The sequence below is a fragment of the Theropithecus gelada genome, chromosome 7b (genome assembly GCF_003255815.1).
Source record: "Theropithecus gelada isolate Dixy chromosome 7b, Tgel_1.0, whole genome shotgun sequence".
Taxonomy (NCBI): Eukaryota; Metazoa; Chordata; class Mammalia; order Primates; family Cercopithecidae; genus Theropithecus; species Theropithecus gelada.
The window spans coordinates 94251971-94268889 of record NC_037675.1 but is presented as its reverse complement, the minus strand read 5'-3'; the positions used below and the strand labels follow the sequence as shown (position 1 = coordinate 94268889).

Here is a 16919-nt window from a genome sequence, read left to right as displayed (position 1 = left end):
CTCAAGTAAACCTCCCACCTCAGCCTACTGAGTAGCTGGGACTATAGATGCATGCCACCACAACCAGCTTTTTTTTTTTTTTTTTTTTTTTGGTAGAGATGGGGTTTCACCATGCTTCCCAGGCTGGTTGTGAACTCCTGAGCTCAAGCAATCTGCTTATCCCGGCTTCCCAAAGTACTGAGATTATAGGCATGAGCCACCATGCCCAGCCCACACGTACAATCCTAATACCACAGATATACTGTTACATACTGCATGCATATCTGGGCTCTTTATGCATGCAGTATGTAGTGATGAAAACAGTAAGGTATCTTTACCCTCCTAGGAAATTTAACCCCCTTGGGGGTGACATCACCTATGTTGAGAATATGTGTTCTAGTCCTAATTAAGTTTTAATTCTTTGATTCAAGTGACTTGTGCCATGTTTATGAATTAAAGCAAATTGCTAGTAGCTAAGTTTATTTGCAGGTGTTGTCTTTGGAAGTGATTAGCTCCCAAGGATGGATTAAGAATGGGATAAGTGCCCATAAAAGAGTCCCCAGACAGGAGAATGGTGTGAACCTGGGAGGTGGAGGTTGCAGTGAGCCGAGATCGCGCCACTGCACTTCAGCCTAGGCGACAGAGCGAGACTCCATCTCAAAAAAACAAAACCAAACAACAAAAAAGAAGCCCCAGAGAGATCCCTCGCCCCTTCTGCCATGTGAGGTTACAGTAAGAAGACTGTCTGAGAGGCAGAGGACCCTCACTAGACACCACATCTGCTGATGCCTTCATCTTGGACTTCCCAGTCTCCAGAACTGTGAGAAGTAAACCTGTGTTGTTGATAAGCCAGTCTATGTTCTTTTGTTATAGCAGCCAAAACAGACTAACAAAACTATGAACATCTATGGCCAGCAATATCTTCAGGCCATCTTTTGCTTTTAAATTCGTATGGCTTTTCCCATTTTGAGGGAAGCCCTGCCAAGCTGCTCGATCTAAATCCACACTATTGTCAACGTACCTGGCCAGTTGCAATTTCTCTTCTTTACTATGGTTTTAGAAACCAGATGAGCTGTATAAATAGGATAGATGCTGAGTGAAGGTCTAGGAAGCTCTAAAGACTCGTGCATGAGCTGAGTGCTTTGCCCGATTCAGTGAAGTTCATTGAACATCAAGTGCAGGCCAGTTACGTGCCAGACACTGTTCTAGGCACTGGGGGTACGATAGTGGCTAAAAAAGCAATGTCATTCCCCTCAGGAGATCAGAAAGGTCTGAAGCCATTTCAGATTATGAGTTCTGGCAGCATGAGAGCGGTGGTGAGTCACACTAAGGTTGGTCAAAGGATGGAAGATGTTTGCCTTCAGACACGAAGGGCTCTACTCTTGATTACATTTTTTGGTTCGTCCCTGACTTCAATAAAGATGAGTTGACTGTGAATGTGGAGACCAAAAGTTTTTGGGGAATCTACAAATTCACTAATTTGGTGTTCTTAATACATAGCAAAGTACCTCCTCAAGTATAGCCTGTTCTCCACAAAATGAATTATTACTATTCAGCATTTGCATGTGGAACAACTGCAGTCTGTAGATGCCCAAACATAGATTTTTAAAGGTTTTCTCTGTTTAAAGAAGGTAGTGGTTCAGGGGCAGAGGGGGTTACCAAGCAGAAACAAAAAGCGATTTTTAATACAAAATACAAAATAACGCTGGCCTACTGGTCCCTACAGGGTTGGCTCCACCCTCCTTCTCTCCTCCTCTTGTCCCCCTCCAGCCACTCTGGCCTTCCTGCCAGTCTAGTTCTCCAACACACTAAGCACATGCCCAGAGGCTTTGTGCTTCTTGCTGAACCTACTGCGTAGAGATCCCACCCTGTATTTCACATGGCCCACCATCTTCATGCTCTGCCTGCAGAGAGAACTTTGCTGGTTACCCTCCAACCTACTCTCTACCTTCACCCCACTATTTTTCTTCATACACTTAATGCTGAGTGACGTGATGTGTATGTTTGCAGTCTTGTCTTTCCCACTTCAGTGAAAGCTCCACAGGGGCAGGGACTCTGTGGTTGCTGACCACTCTATCCCCAGTTCCAGTGGCTAGTACAAAGGGTCCTCATAATTCAAATTACTTTGCAGTCTTATCATGGTTTAAAACAAAATTATTTCACTACCCACTTTTCTCCTTGAGACATCTTCTATAAATAAGCCTTCCATATATAGCATGCTTGTCGCTCAAGTGTGCTTATGAAAGAGTTTCACTTATTTTGAGGTGTTTGTGTGTTTTTATCATGTCTCGAAAGCAGATCGCCGATTAGAAGTACGGAAGTTTGGGGCCGGGCTCATTGGCTCATGCCTGTTTAAGACCAGGACTTTGGGAAGCTGAGGAGAGTGGATCACCAGAGGTCAGGAGTTTGAGACCAACCTGGACAACATGGCAAAACCCCGTCTCTACTAAAAAAATACAAAAATCAGCTGGGCATGGTGGCAGAGACCTGTAATCCCAGCTACTTAGGAGGCTGAGGCAGGGAGAATTGCTTAAACCCGGGAGGCGGAGGTTGTGGTGAGCTGAGATCGCGCCACTGCACTCCAGACTGGGCGACAGAACAAGACTCTGTCCCCCGCCCACCAAAAAAAGAAGTATTAAGTTCAGAATCATTTAACTCATGTTCTTCTCATTCGGGAAAGAATAGGAATATAGTATCAGTCTCAATGTGTGCAGAACAGCCACAAAGACACCTTTCTCAGGTATTTCTTTTTTCTGGCCAATTAGAGCCTGAAGTCCCTTAGGTCTTTAGTCCTTAACTACCCCTGAGGCTTTACCAGTCCTTTCCTTCTACTTCCGACCAGACCAAGACACCCATACCAGCCTTTTCCAACACTCAGCTGGCCTCTTACACCAGGGAGCTGGAGTCCAGCAAGACACATTTAAGCAGCTTCCACCTCCCTGCCCCACAGGGTGAGATGGGTCTTAGTTTTAAGGTAAAGCTGAACTGCCCTGACCAGACATTCTCTTCCCTCATTTACAGAGTTAACAGGGAAAGCCTATTTCCACCATATTTTAATAAAATCCATGCTTTTTCTTCGAAGTTTTTGTTCCATAGAAATAAATATGGCATTTTCTTTCTATTTTTTTAAAATACGTTACCCAGGCTGGTTTCAAATTCCTGAGCTCAAGCGATCCTCCCACCTTGGTCTCCCAAAGTGCTAGGATTACAAGTGTTAGCCAGCACGCCTGGCCCAAAATGGTATTTTTCAGTAAGCAGAAAGTCTAGAGAAAGGGAAATTTTAGAATAATCTTATTTTCCAATTGACAACTATAAATAAAAAGCAGAAGAGCTCTGATAATATATATGTATGTGTAAATATATGCATACAATTGACAGTGTCTTGTCTTTAAATAAATACATCAATTTGAGAAGGAAAAAACTCTGCTCTCATGCAACCCCTTTAATTAGGTCAAGAAAGTTTTGTGTCATCTGAGGATAAGTGAATGGTAGCACTTTAAAAAACTGCCTAGTTTGTTAGTAGTCAAGATTCCTGAAACTGAAACCCAATTAAATATTTAAGTAACTGCAGAAAACAATCCCGGAAGCACGCTGTCAAACTATTTTCAAAGCCAAGAATGTTTAAAGACTGAACAAAGGACTCAGAGACATCTCAACAAAAGCCAGGAGGACATCCACGGAGATGGAAAGTCTGGCAATACCTGATGATGAAGCATGTGCTGTTTTCTGTTTGAAGTTTGTAACCTGGTTTTAATCATTTTCCAGAAGTATTTCCAAATCAGAAGAGAGGGGAAAAAATACCAAACCTTTAAAATATATTAACAAGGCCAGGCATGGTGGCTCACTGTAATCCCAGCACTTTTGGAGGTCGAGGTGGGCAGATCACCTGAGGTCAGGAGTTGGAGACCAACCTGGCCAACATGGTAAAACCCCAGCTCTACTAAAAATACAAAAATTAGCCGGGCATGGTGGCACATGCCTATAATCCCAGCTACTCGCGAGAATGAGGCAGGAGAATTGCTTGAACCCAGGAGGCGGAAGGTGCAGTGAGCCAAGATCGCAACACTGCACTCCAGCCTAGATAATGTGGGACTCTGTCTCAAAAATAATAAAAAATAAAATAAAACAAAATAAAATAAAATAAAATATAAAATAAATAAAATAAATAGGAATAGAATAGAATAGAATAAAATAAAATAAAATAAAATACATTCACAAGACTAAACTGTTACTCTATTCTGTTTGAGAGCAGCCCTGACTTAACAGCTTAGACAGTAATGGGCTACCACACCTGAGTAAGACTGTGCCGTAAGTCCTAGACAGACTTAGTCATGTGCCTGTACCTCCAATCCCAACATCTGCTTTCATATGATGGGAAACTTGCTGCATTTTTCACCCATGCCAAGTTGGAAAAAAAGGCCCAAACATACTTAAGATGACCTTTAAAACTTCATTTTCCGATGAAAAATAAGAAACATACACATCTAATAGTGTACCAGAACTTCTGAAGAATTTATAGGGCTCCTATGTCAATTAAAGTCATGATGGAGACACATTTAAAGAGTAGAAACTTCAGTCAGGCTTTCAGTGAGGCACCAAGCAGACTGCTCCCAAGATGTTCCCCCTGATAGGAAGGACAGCCCTTGCACAGCCCAAGATCCACATATATTAATTACTTATGAAGAGAGTAGCCGGGTGACAGAACGACTTAAGAATTCAGACATGTACAGTGGCTTACGCTTGTAATTCCCACACCTTAGGAGGCCGAGGTGGGAGGACTGCTTGAGGCCAGGAGTTTGAGACCAATCTGGGTAACATAGTGAGACCCTGTCTCTACAAAAAAAAAAAAAGAAAGAAAGAAAGAAAAAAAAAAATGAGCCAAGCGTGGTGGTGCATGCCTGTAGTCACAATTCCTTTTGAGGCTGAGGTGGGAGGACTGCCTAAGCCTAGGAGTTTGCGGCTGCAGTGAGCTATGATGGTGCCCCTGCAGTCTCCCCTGGGTGCCATAGTAAGACCCCATTTCTAAAAATTAAAAAAAAAAAAGAGAAAGTTTAAATCAAGTTGGAGGATGTATAGATATAAAAATTAATTCAACATGGATCATAAACTTAAATGGAAAACCTAAAAGCATAAAATTTCTAGATGAAATGATAGGAGAAAATCTTCGTAACCTTGGGTTAGGCAAAGGTTTCTGTGATAGGAAGACAAAGTATGAACAAGAAAATTATGAAACTGACAAATTGGACACCTCAAAATTTATAACTGCTCTTTGCTGGGTGTGGTAGCTCAAGCCTGTAATCCCAGCTACTCAGAAGCCTAAGGCCGGAGGATCACTTGAGTCCAAGAGTTCGAGGCTGCAGCTAGCTATGATTGTGCCACTGAACTCCAGCCTTGGTGACAGAGTAAGACTCTGTCTCTTTAAAAAATAAAAAAAAAAGAATTCAGACATGTAGATGAAAGTCAAAACAGATAATACATTGGACCCAATGTAAAAGAGACAACATAATGGACATTTTCAAACAAAATGTCTCATTTTGAAGAATATCTCTGCACTAGAGTACCTTAAAAAAGCACAGGTTGCTAAGGCAGATTTGATACCTAAATGCTACAAGCAGGGGTTATGAGTATCATGAGCTAACCCAATGTATAGGCTGGAGAAAAGGAAAAAGGGAGGAGGAAGTCAATAAGTGAGTGAATAAGAATCCAAGAAAGACAGCACAAGGAGATGGAAAGGAGCATCCACTGGAAAGAAGTGGCAAACACTAAGAATTACTTACAAGTGACCTAAAATTCTCTTTTTTTGTTGTGTCTCTGCCAGGCTTTGGTATCAGGATGATGTTGGCCTCATGAACATCGATGCAAAAATCCTCAATAAAATACTGGCAAACTGGATTCAGCAGCACATCAAAAAGCTTATCCACCATGATCAAGTGGGCTTCATCCCTGGGATGCAAGGCTGGTTCAACATTCGCAAATCAATAAACATAATCCAGCATATAAACAGAACCAAAGATAAGAACCACATGATTATCTCAATAGATGCAGAAAAGGCTTTTGACAAAATTCAACAGCCCTTCATGCTAAAAACGCTCAATAAATTCGGTATTGATGGAATGTACCTCAAAATAATAAGAGCTATTTATGACAAACCCACAGCCAATATCATACTGAATGGGCAAAAACTAGAAAAATTCCCTTTGAAAACTGGCACAAGACAGGGATGCCCTCTCTCACCACTCCTATTCAACATAGTGTTGGAAGTTCTGGCTAGGGCAATCAGGCAAGAGAAAGAAATCAAGGGTATTCAGTTAGGAAAAGAAGAAGTCAAATTGTCCCTCTTTGCAGATGACATGATTGTATATTTAGAAAACCCCATTGTCTCAGCCCAAAATCTCCTTAAGCTGATAAGAAACTTCAGCAAAGTCTCAGGATACAAAATTAATGTGCAAAAATCACAAGCATTCGTATACACCAGTAACAGACAAACAGAGAGCCAAATCATGAATGAACTTCCATTCACAATTGCTTCAAAGAGAATAAAATACCTAGGAATCCAACTTACAAGGGATGTAAAGGACCTCTTCAAGGAGAACTACAAACCACTGCTCAGTGAAATAAAAGAGGACACAAACAAATGGAAGAACATGCCATGCTCATGGATAGGAAGAATCAATATCGTGAAAATGGCCATACTGCCCAAAGTTATTTATAGATTCAATGCCATCCCCATCAGGCTACCAATGAGTTTCTTCACAGAATTGGAAAAAACTGCTTTAAAGTTCATATGGAACCAAAAAAGAGCCCGCATCTCCAAGACAATCCTAAGTCAAAAGAACAAAGCTGGAGGCATCACGCTACCTGACTTCAAACTCATGCTACCTGACTTCAAACTATACTACAAGGCTACAGTAACCAAAACAGCATGGTACTGGTACCAAAACAGAGATATAGACCAATGGAACAGAACAGAGTCCTCTGAAATAATGCCACACATCTACAGCCATCTGATCTTTGACAAACCTGAGAGAAACAAGAAATGGGGAAAGGATTCCCTATTTAATAAATGGTGCTGGGAAAATTGGCTAGCCATAAGTAGAAAGCTGAAACTGGATCCTTTCCTTACTCCTTATACGAAAATTAATTCAAGATGGATTAGAGACTTAAATGTTAGACCTAATACCATAAAAACCCTAGAGGAAAACCTAGGTAGTACCATTCAGGACATAGGCATGGGCAAAGACTTCATGTCTAAAACACCAAAAGCAATGGCAGCAAAAGCCAAAATTGACAAATGGGATCTCATTAAACTAAAGAGCTTCTGCATAGCAAAAGAAACTACCATCAGAGTGAACAGGCAACCTACAGAATGGGAGACAATTTTTGCAATCTACTCATCTGACAAAGGGCTAATATCCAGAACCTACAAAGAACTCAAACAAATTTACAAGAAAAAAACAAACAACCCCATCAAAAAGTGGGCAAAGGATATGAATAGACATTTCTCAAAAGAAGACATTCATACAGCCAACAAACACATGAAAAAATGCTCATCATCACTGGCCATCAGAGAAATGCAAATCAAAACCACAATGAGATACCATCTCACACCAGTTAGAATGGCGATCATTAAAAAGTCAGGAAACAACAGGTGCTGGAGAGGATGTGGAGAAATAGGAACACTTTTACACTGTTGGTGGGATTGTAAACTAGTTCAACCATTATGGAAAACAGTACGGCGATTCCTCAAGGATCTAGAACTAGATGTACCATATGACCCAGCCATCCCATTACTGGGTATATACCCAAAGGATTATAAATCATGCTGCTATAAAGACACATGCACACGTATGTTTATTGCGGCACTATTCACAATAGCAAAGACTTGGAATCAACCCAAATGTCCATCAGTGACAGACTGGATTAAGAAAATGTGGCACATATACACCATGGAATACTATGCAGCCATAAAAAAGGATGAGTTTGTGTCCTTTGTAGGGACATGGATGCAGCTGGAAACTATCACAAGAACAGAAAACCAAACACGGCATGTTCTCACTCATAGGTGGGAACTGAACAATGAGATCACTTGGACTTGGGAAGGGGAACATCACACACCAGGGCCTATCATGGGGAGGGGGGAGGGGGGAGGGATGGCATTGGGAGTTACACCTGATGTAAATGACGAGTTGATGGGTGCTGACGAGTTGATGGGTGCAGCACAGCAACATGGCACAAGTATACATATGTAACAAACCTGCACATTATGCACATGTACCCTAGAACTTAAAGTATAATAATAAAACAAAACAAAAAAAAAACAAGTGACTTCAGTTACTTTCTTTCTGGTTCTATACACTAAAGTCCACCTGGTAAGGTCTTGTTTAATGGGGATGAAAAACCATTATTTTAGAAAAGAAAAATGCACATTTTTCTTTTATTTATGTATTTATAAAAAGATTTACACCAATCAGGCCTATAACATGTAAAAAGTAAATCTCTCTTTGCAAAGTTAAATATATGAAAATCCAAAAGCAGACTGAATTATCAAAAAAGAAAACTTTTTATTTTTGTCACTAAATACAATTAGTTTCCCTGATTATAACCCATAATCAATGTCACCTAACATACAGATGGTCTGTACAGAGATAAACAACCCCAGCAACTTTCTCTACATATATATTAGGACCACTGAACTCAGAAAAAGCAGAGCTGAGCTTGTTAAATTATTGTCTGTTTTAGAAACTCTTACCATTTAAAGGAAATAGGAAGATTTAGGTAGAATACTTGTATAATAACTTAAAAAGTTAAAAGCTTATAGTGATAAAATAATCTTGTGCACTGTTCTCAGAAATTTTAGGCAACTGGCCTTCTTGCAGATCCCAAGTCTACAAAAAGACAACCAATCACTGCAACAACTGGGCTTGGTTCATTTGCCATATGGTTGGTCGTGGTGCATTTCTGGTGTATAAGTCAACAGAACAATCATGACCCAGAGGTGGAGCAAAGCCTAGAGAAAGAAAAAGCAATTTGTGGATTAGCCAATAAACCAATCTTTACCAAAGGCCCACTGTACACCAAGGGCAGGCATTATGTCTTACCTGCCTCAGTATCCCCTATGGGACACATGAAGGAATGAATGAAAGAAACAACTAAATGAGCTCAGTGCAATGGAGGGTAATAAAGACTTGCTACTCCTACAGAATTCAGTTGAGAGGAGTAAGCCCTGAGCTTTAACACATTCACAATATGCATGTGTATGCAAAATAATCAATCAGGTGATCATAATGCAGAGTGATTAAAACTGCTAGATACACGTGAAGTTGGTTAGAAAACATTTTTAGAACAGTTATAGTCGGTATTTTGAAAGAGAGTTTAACCAATGTTTGGTGAAGAAGAGAGGGGAAAATATTCTAGACAGGAATAATGTGTCAGGTTTCAGAGGCCGACATAGGGCCCAGAACACGATCCACAGTGACAAATTTAATTCCCTCATGGCAGTACTGAAATGATACAAGATTCCATTCGTTCTTGTCGCCCAGGCTGGACTACAAAGCCTCACCACTTTGTAGTGTGCCAGAAATCACATCTCCTGGGCACTACCTCATGACAGTGCCTGTGTTACTCATAATCACTAACACCTGGGAAATCAACCCCTCTGGGGCATATTCTGAATGCTTTCTGATGGCATTCAATTTTTTTTGTACTCCCCACGCTTTTCTTCTTAAAAACTTGTTATTATGCTAGGTGCAGTGGCTCATGCCTGTAATCTCAGCACTTTGGGAGGCTGCGGCGGGCAGATCACTTGAGGTCAGGAGTTTGAGATCAGCTTGGCCAACAGAGTGAAAACCCATCTCCTAAATACACAAAAATTGCCAACATAGTGAAAACTCATCTCCTAAACATACAAAAATTCTCTGGGTGCAGCGGCGTGTGCCTGTAGCCCCAGCTACTCAGGAAGCTGAGGCAGGAGAATTGCTTGAACCCGGGAGGCGGAGATTACAGTGAGCCAAGATCATGCCACTGCACTCCAGCCTGGGTGACAGCAAGACTCAGTCTCAGAACACAAAACAAAACAAAACAAAAATACAAAACCTGTTATTTAAAGGAATAACTCTTCCCTCTAGTGGATCACAGAGAAATTTCTTTTTAAAGAAAAGAAATTTCATTTCGTTTTAAAGAAGTTTCTTTTCAAGAAAACAGCCCATCTTAATTCAACCCAACTACTTTTAGACATACCCACTCCAAATAGTAGCCTTCTTAGGCACACAGTACACGTGAAATGGCATCCAAACTACCATAACCATTTTACTAGAGGCAAGAAATCTGGGAGAAAGTAAATCAACCTTGAGGCTCTTTTAGAAAATAAAGCAAAACCCATGAAAACAATTAAAGCAACTGTACAACATCAAGATAAAAAACTGTTTTGTATTCAAATTATTTTTATCATTAGAAGGGCTTTAAAATGGAGGTAACTATTAGACTGCATTTAAGTTAATTTCATTTGTAGGAAAAGTCTTTGAGGAATTTACATTCTAGACATAATGAACTGTCAATTTATACTCTACCAAAAGAAATCTTAATTACTAAAACTGAGTTCTCTCTTTCCAAACTGTCTGCTGGCTGGGTGCAGTGGCGCATGCCTGTAGTCCCAGCACTTTGGAAGGCCAAGGTGGAGGATCACTTGAGCCCAGAAGTTTGAGACCATCCTGGGCAACATGGTGAAACCCTATCTCTACAAAAAATACAAAAATTAGCTGGACGTGGTGGTGCACGCCTGTAGTCCCAGCTACTTAGGAGGCAAAGGTGGGAGGATGGCTTGAGCCTGGGAGGTAGAGGCAGCAGTAAGCCAAGATCGCACCACTGCACTCCAGCTTTGGCACAAGAGCCAGACCCTGTTTCAAAAAAAAAAAAAAAAAATTGATTGCTAAAACATCAATAAGATCAGCAGCCAAAAAAAAAAACCAAAAACAAAAAACTAGTTAAAAATCAAATGCAGCATTGTTTATTCAAACAAGTTTACTTACCATATATATAATTACAAAAACTCGCACTATGGGGTATCTTCGGAGAAAAATTCCCAGGCGAATACTGTGCAGACACAGGTATGGGGGAGAGAGGAGAGAGGAGAAGAGAGTCACACTCAAAACAAATCTTCCTGTGGTAATATCTAATGATGTTGATAAATTTCACTCATTTAAACTATGTGGCTACCACAGAAGAAGAATTTTTATAGCAGACTGTTAAATGATTACTTGAAATAGTAATATAGAAATGTCACAGAAATAGTAATATAGAAATAGTAATATAGAAATGATAAAATGCCTTTATCATTATTTGGGGCTTGGCTGTTAAAACTTCAGCACAGGTATTTCTCTTAATTCTAGGGCCACAATTGTAGGAGGCAAACTTGATCCCTCTCTAAATCTTTGTTTTTTTTTTTTTTGAGACAGAGTTTCACTCTTGTCGCCCAGGCTGGAGTGCAATGGCACGATCTCTGCCCACTGCAACCTCCGCTTCCTGGGTTCAAGCAATTCTCCAGCCTCAGCCTCCCGAGTAGCTGGGATTACAGGCATGCCGCTATTACCACACCTGGCTAATTTTTTTGTATTTTAGTAGAGACAAGGTTTCACCATGTTGGCCAGGCTGCTCTCAAACTCCTGACCTCAGGTGATCCGCCTGCCTCAGCCTCCCAAAGTGGTGGGATTACAGACGTGAGCCACCGCACCCAGTCTAAATCTTTTTTAGTGGAATTAAAGAAGTTACAAAAGATAAGGTGGGTGTCAACTATGTGACTGGGGAAAGAAAGAGTCTGGTTGGCATTAACCTGTAAATAGCTAATCGAGAAGCTTTTGCACAGACACATGCTTCTAAAAGGTACAAAACTATAAAAACTCATGCATTTGAATAAATAGTGTGGAAGCAATATACTGTCCAGACCTATTACGCCTCTGCAACATTTTTTCCCTATCAAAACAGGTACATGTAGAAGCAAATACCCCTTTTTCTGCTTCTTTCATTGCCACTAGCACAATGTCTTGCACATAGGTTCTCAAACAACTATGTATGTTGAACAAATGAATAGTTGAACTAGATGTGCTTGATTTGGAGATAATGGCTGTGGCACCCTATTTCTGAGGCTTCAGTCATCTTGGTATATCATTCTTCTTATTTTTAATACAACAGCTCAATTCTGACACAAAAAGGTATAAAAAGATTATGCCACAATTCATTAAAACTTTTCATTATAAACACTACAAAGAAAAAAGGCACAGTAGGTTACTTAGACAAGAACCTTATCAAGGCTATATGTAAACTATTAAAGTACTTTTTTTGATAAGGCAGATGTCTGCTAATATAAAAACTTACATATAAACATAAATTTTGTTATCTATATAAAACATATAATACAATGAATACTGTTCAGTTATATATAGTAGCATCTTTTATTCTAATCATGACAAAATTCTGGGATAAACCGTTCAAATGGATACTTTTACATGAAGCAGAGGCTTTCTCAATAAAATCTAATGAAGTTTTTCAAAATAGAACTTATTATAGAAAGAAGAGATACAGTCAGGGTTAATCATCTTCAATAAAATGTAGGCATTGGCAGCCCCTTGACATAATTTCTTGACACTGAAATCTCATGAAAGGAGTAAGTCACTTTGTGAAAGTGTAATATAACTGTAAAATAAATAAAAACGTATTTAAGTGTAAAATCTCATGAAAGGAGTAAGTCACTTTAAATATAGACTCTGCCTGATGGGAGTCACTGTGATTGAAGCCCTGAAAAACATAAAAACAGCTGATGGTCCATCACTCATCCCTACTGGCTGTGCTTACCTAAACTGATCGATTGAACTAGCAGCTTTGCGAACTTTTCCGTACATTCCTGCCAGATTAGTTTCTGTGTCATTAAAAAGAACAGGAACATTTCGCAGACGAGTGCCTGTTTAAATAAAAAAACAAATTAGTGTACTGACATAAAAATTAACTAAGACAATTATAATAGGAAATACACTGGATTACATGTGGAAGAAATTTTCAAGGGCAACTTTCTAAGCACCACCCCAAAGTAGATGAAACTATAAAGAAAGGACAGGTAAATCTGATGACATAAATGTTTAAACGTCCGTATCCACAGCAAGAAAATTTTTTTAAATAAGAAAATGATTTTAGCAAAAATTAAGAAATTTACAAATACTAAGTGTTAATGGGCCCTCTGTTCCTGTGCGAGGAGGAGTGAGGCCGGGTGGTCTCTCCATGAAGCAGAGGACTCCCAAATGTGTACTCCAGCCCAGAGGCTTCACCCCCTGCCAGACTCATCCCACTGCCTATTCACTTCCATCTGGATGTCTAACAAGCACCCCAAAGCCTGCCTAACACTACAATTTGGAGTTCTTGCCTTAGCTGTCAACCTGCCTCAGCTGCCACTTCCCTGTCTCACGACATCACAATTCCAATCCTTCCATCTGCTCAGGCCAAAACCCTGGACTCCTTTCTCTCAAACTCCGTATCTGATCTGCCAGCATATTCTGTCAGCTCACCTTTAAAATAAATTCTCAGTCCACCCTCACAATCCCACTCAGTTCTAGACTACCATCTCTCACATGGATTACTGCAATGGCTATCCACCCACCTCTGGCCTCCTCTCACCCTGTCTCCCTGATTCCACTTTTAGCCCTTTGCAGTCTATTCTTGACACAGTAGTCAGAGGCAGCCTATTAAAGTGCAAGTCAGATCAGTCCCCCCTCTCAAGATCCTTCAATGGCTTCCTACCTCATTCAGAGTAAACGTCCCCATATGGGCCTCAACAGCCTACTCCAAGCTCTCTGGATTCATCTTACACAACTGTCTTCTCCACTCAGTCTACTCCAGAGGCCCTAGCCTCCTTGTTGTTCCTGAAACATGCCAGGAACATGCCTGCCTCAGGGCCTTTGTGCCTGCTCTTTCTGCCTGGAACAGTTTTTTTCCTATGCCTCCTCATTGTTCACTATCTTACCTCCTTTGGGACTTTAAAGCAGTGAAACTTTTCAGTGAGGTCTTCCCTGCCCACCCTATTTAAATTACAATGCCATCCCCATACCTGGCACCCAGTATCTCTTAAACAATTTTTTTTTTGTTAAAAGAAATAAAGCCAAAGAACTGAGAAATTTGCTGAATGACAATTTGTAGACTTTATGAAGTTCCAAGATTAAAAATCTGATCTGTTGATGCTTATACTATCTTACACATTATTTTTTATTACATATGTTGGGAATCTATAGATTTATTAAAATTATAGGGCACAGATATGGTTACGTACACCAGGTATTAGCTCTAATCCTCGTAACTATTTACTGGAAGATTATTAAAGCAAATCTTGTTTCAAGTGTCCTGAAAGCTCCTCTCTACTGAACTCCTCGCCTTATCAGCATCATCTTCTTAAGTGTCTCAGACATTTCAATATAATTATCAATCCTCAGACTATTTTCCCCAAGTCTAATACCAGTGAGGAATATTAACTAGTCCATTATCTGGTTCACTAACAACAATACTAAATAGTGCATGGCCCAGGTCTCGTATCAGAAAATTGAATCCTTCATTGGATGAACTTTCTTTCAAATAAAAATGGTCTTTCTGTAATTTTTCAAAACCATGTTTGAATGAAATGTTCTTTTGAGATTCCTTTTTTGGTTACCTTCACCATTGTCAATTCCAGACATATTAATCGAGGACCCATTACTACTACTTCCAGAGGTGGAGTTCATCTGCTGTTCGAGGCGCTCCAGTTGAAAGACCAGCGAGTTCTTTTCTGTGCTGAGACTCTCCAGCATGGTCTGTTTCTGGATGAGAGTCTCTGTTAGCTGGTGGAGTCGATTTTCTAATTCAGACTGACTGCTATTGCTTAAAGTTTTATTGGTAAGCTGAAAGAGAAAGTGTTCACAAAATTGTTACATAAAATGAAAGTCCTACAATACAGAAATCACACTACTACATTTTCATAGGTAAACTGTGGCATTCATGGATTTCTCTAAACTCTATACTGACTCAGTGTCTACAGAAGTGATTTTCAAAAACAGTGGGGTCATGAAATCAATTTGGTGGGTCAAAATCAGCATCTAAAAAAATGCAATAGAATAGAATGGGACATATTCTGATATTTATGTAACACATAGTATATAAAAGTATAATTTTGTGAAACTCCTGTTTCGGTTTTGTACATGTAAGTGCATGTGAGTATTGAGACAGGATGTCAACTGTATTTCTTACTGAGGCATCACGGTCAAAATATTTCAAAGCATGGGTTTACAGGACAAAATCCATACTTTTCAATGGGGATTCAAAAGCCTCCATCATTCAACAGTTATGGTGCAGTGCAAAGATCACACTCTGAGGTTTTCATCTCTGCTCTGCAATTTTCAAGCTATTTGACTTTGGGTAAATTGCTGTACTTCTCTGAATCTGTTTCCTCATCTGTACATGAAGATGACAGCACCTGTTGCACATGGTATTTAGGGACAGTAAATGATAGTTGTCCTAGGAGGCTCTGGTTGAAAGTTGGTACTTAACGACTTCCTTCGTTCCATGTTCTATCTGGTAGTGTCTGTGTCTGTCACCATCTCCCTCTACTCTCATCCAGCCTCTGCTTTGCCGGCCACGTTTCCTCTATTTGGAAACAGTCCTCTTCTCTTACCTAGGCTCCACCTGCCTTTCTTTCTTATAAATCCCTTACAGCACTCCCCACAAATTCAGCACACCACAACAAATAACTACCAGAAGGAATTATATTGAATATAAACTAAGATTTACTACTTAAAAAAGAATGCTCCATTTTAATATTGCACTGTGATCCCCTAATCAACATACTTCATACTCTTTATTGAAGTCCTCTCCAATCACTCTAGCCCAGGTTAATCTTAGCCTTCTTGGTAAGTGTCTTGGTATTTATCAGTCACTCCGATAACGCTGTTTTATGGGAGTCAATTTTGCTTTCTCAATGAAACTGTAAGTCAGCTTCATGTGGGTAAGAATCATTGTCTACATCAATACAGGTTTGAAAAAAGTTTGATCTAAGTTTAAAACCCCAGCTCTGACATTTCCTAGCTACAATATCTTGGGAAAGCTATTAAATCTGAGCCTGTTTCCTTGTTCATAGATACGATGCTTACTTAAATTAACATATAAAACACCTAACATGCTACCTGTCATATGGCAGGCACTTAAAAAATTAGCTTCCTTTCTTACGAATTCTTTACAGCACTCCCCACAAATTAAGCACACCATAACAAATAACCAGATGGAATTTCAGTATAAACTAAAGTTTACTATTTTTAAAAGAATGCTCAATTTTAGGATTGTACTATGATCCCCTAATCAATATACTTCAAGATTTTTTAATCAAGGTAAAATCTATATAGTGAAATACCCAGGTATTAAGCATAAAATGAATTGTGACAAATGTTTGACAGTATAGCCAACATCCAGATCAAAACAAAGAATATTTCCATTACCCTAGACAACCACTATTCTGATTTCTATTACCAGAATTTAGTTTTGCCTGTTCTTGAATTTCTTATGAGTGGAATCACACAGTATGAATCCTTTTGCATATGGCTTAAAAAAAAAAAATTCATCTGAGTTGTGTTAGTGTGCCGAATGGTTTGCAATTTGTTTATCCATTAGGGGCTGATAGACATTTGGGTTGTTTCCAATTTGGGCTATTTATGAACAAGCATGTTATAAATATTCATGTACAAGTCTTCTTGTGGTCATACGTCTTCATTTACACTGGGTAAGTACCTGAGGTCACAGGTTAGATGTATGTTAGCCTTATCAGAAATAGCCAGTTTTCCAAAGTGGTTGTGCTGCTGTGCACTTCTACCAGCAGTGGGTGAGAGTTCCAGCTGCACCACATCCTCACCAACACGTGCTACTGCCAATCTTTTCCATTTCAGCCA

At 39.7% G+C, this 16919-nt stretch overlaps 1 protein-coding gene across 2 annotated transcripts in view; it reads right to left on the bottom strand.

Moving 5' to 3' along the window:
• Positions 1-8383: 8383 nt before the first annotated feature.
• Positions 8384-16919, bottom strand: part of GOLGA5 (golgin A5) — a 46247-nt gene continuing 37711 nt past the window's right edge. For both annotated transcript variants that reach the window (XM_025392637.1, XM_025392638.1), the window contains exons 10-13: positions 14660-14885; positions 12823-12928; positions 11004-11067; positions 8384-8986 (exon numbers count right to left, since the gene is read on the bottom strand). In XM_025392637.1, the coding sequence (XP_025248422.1) occupies positions 8906-8986; positions 11004-11067; positions 12823-12928; positions 14660-14885 (477 nt within the window). In that variant the 3' untranslated portion in view covers positions 8384-8905. The remainder of the gene's footprint in view (positions 8987-11003; positions 11068-12822; positions 12929-14659; positions 14886-16919) is intronic.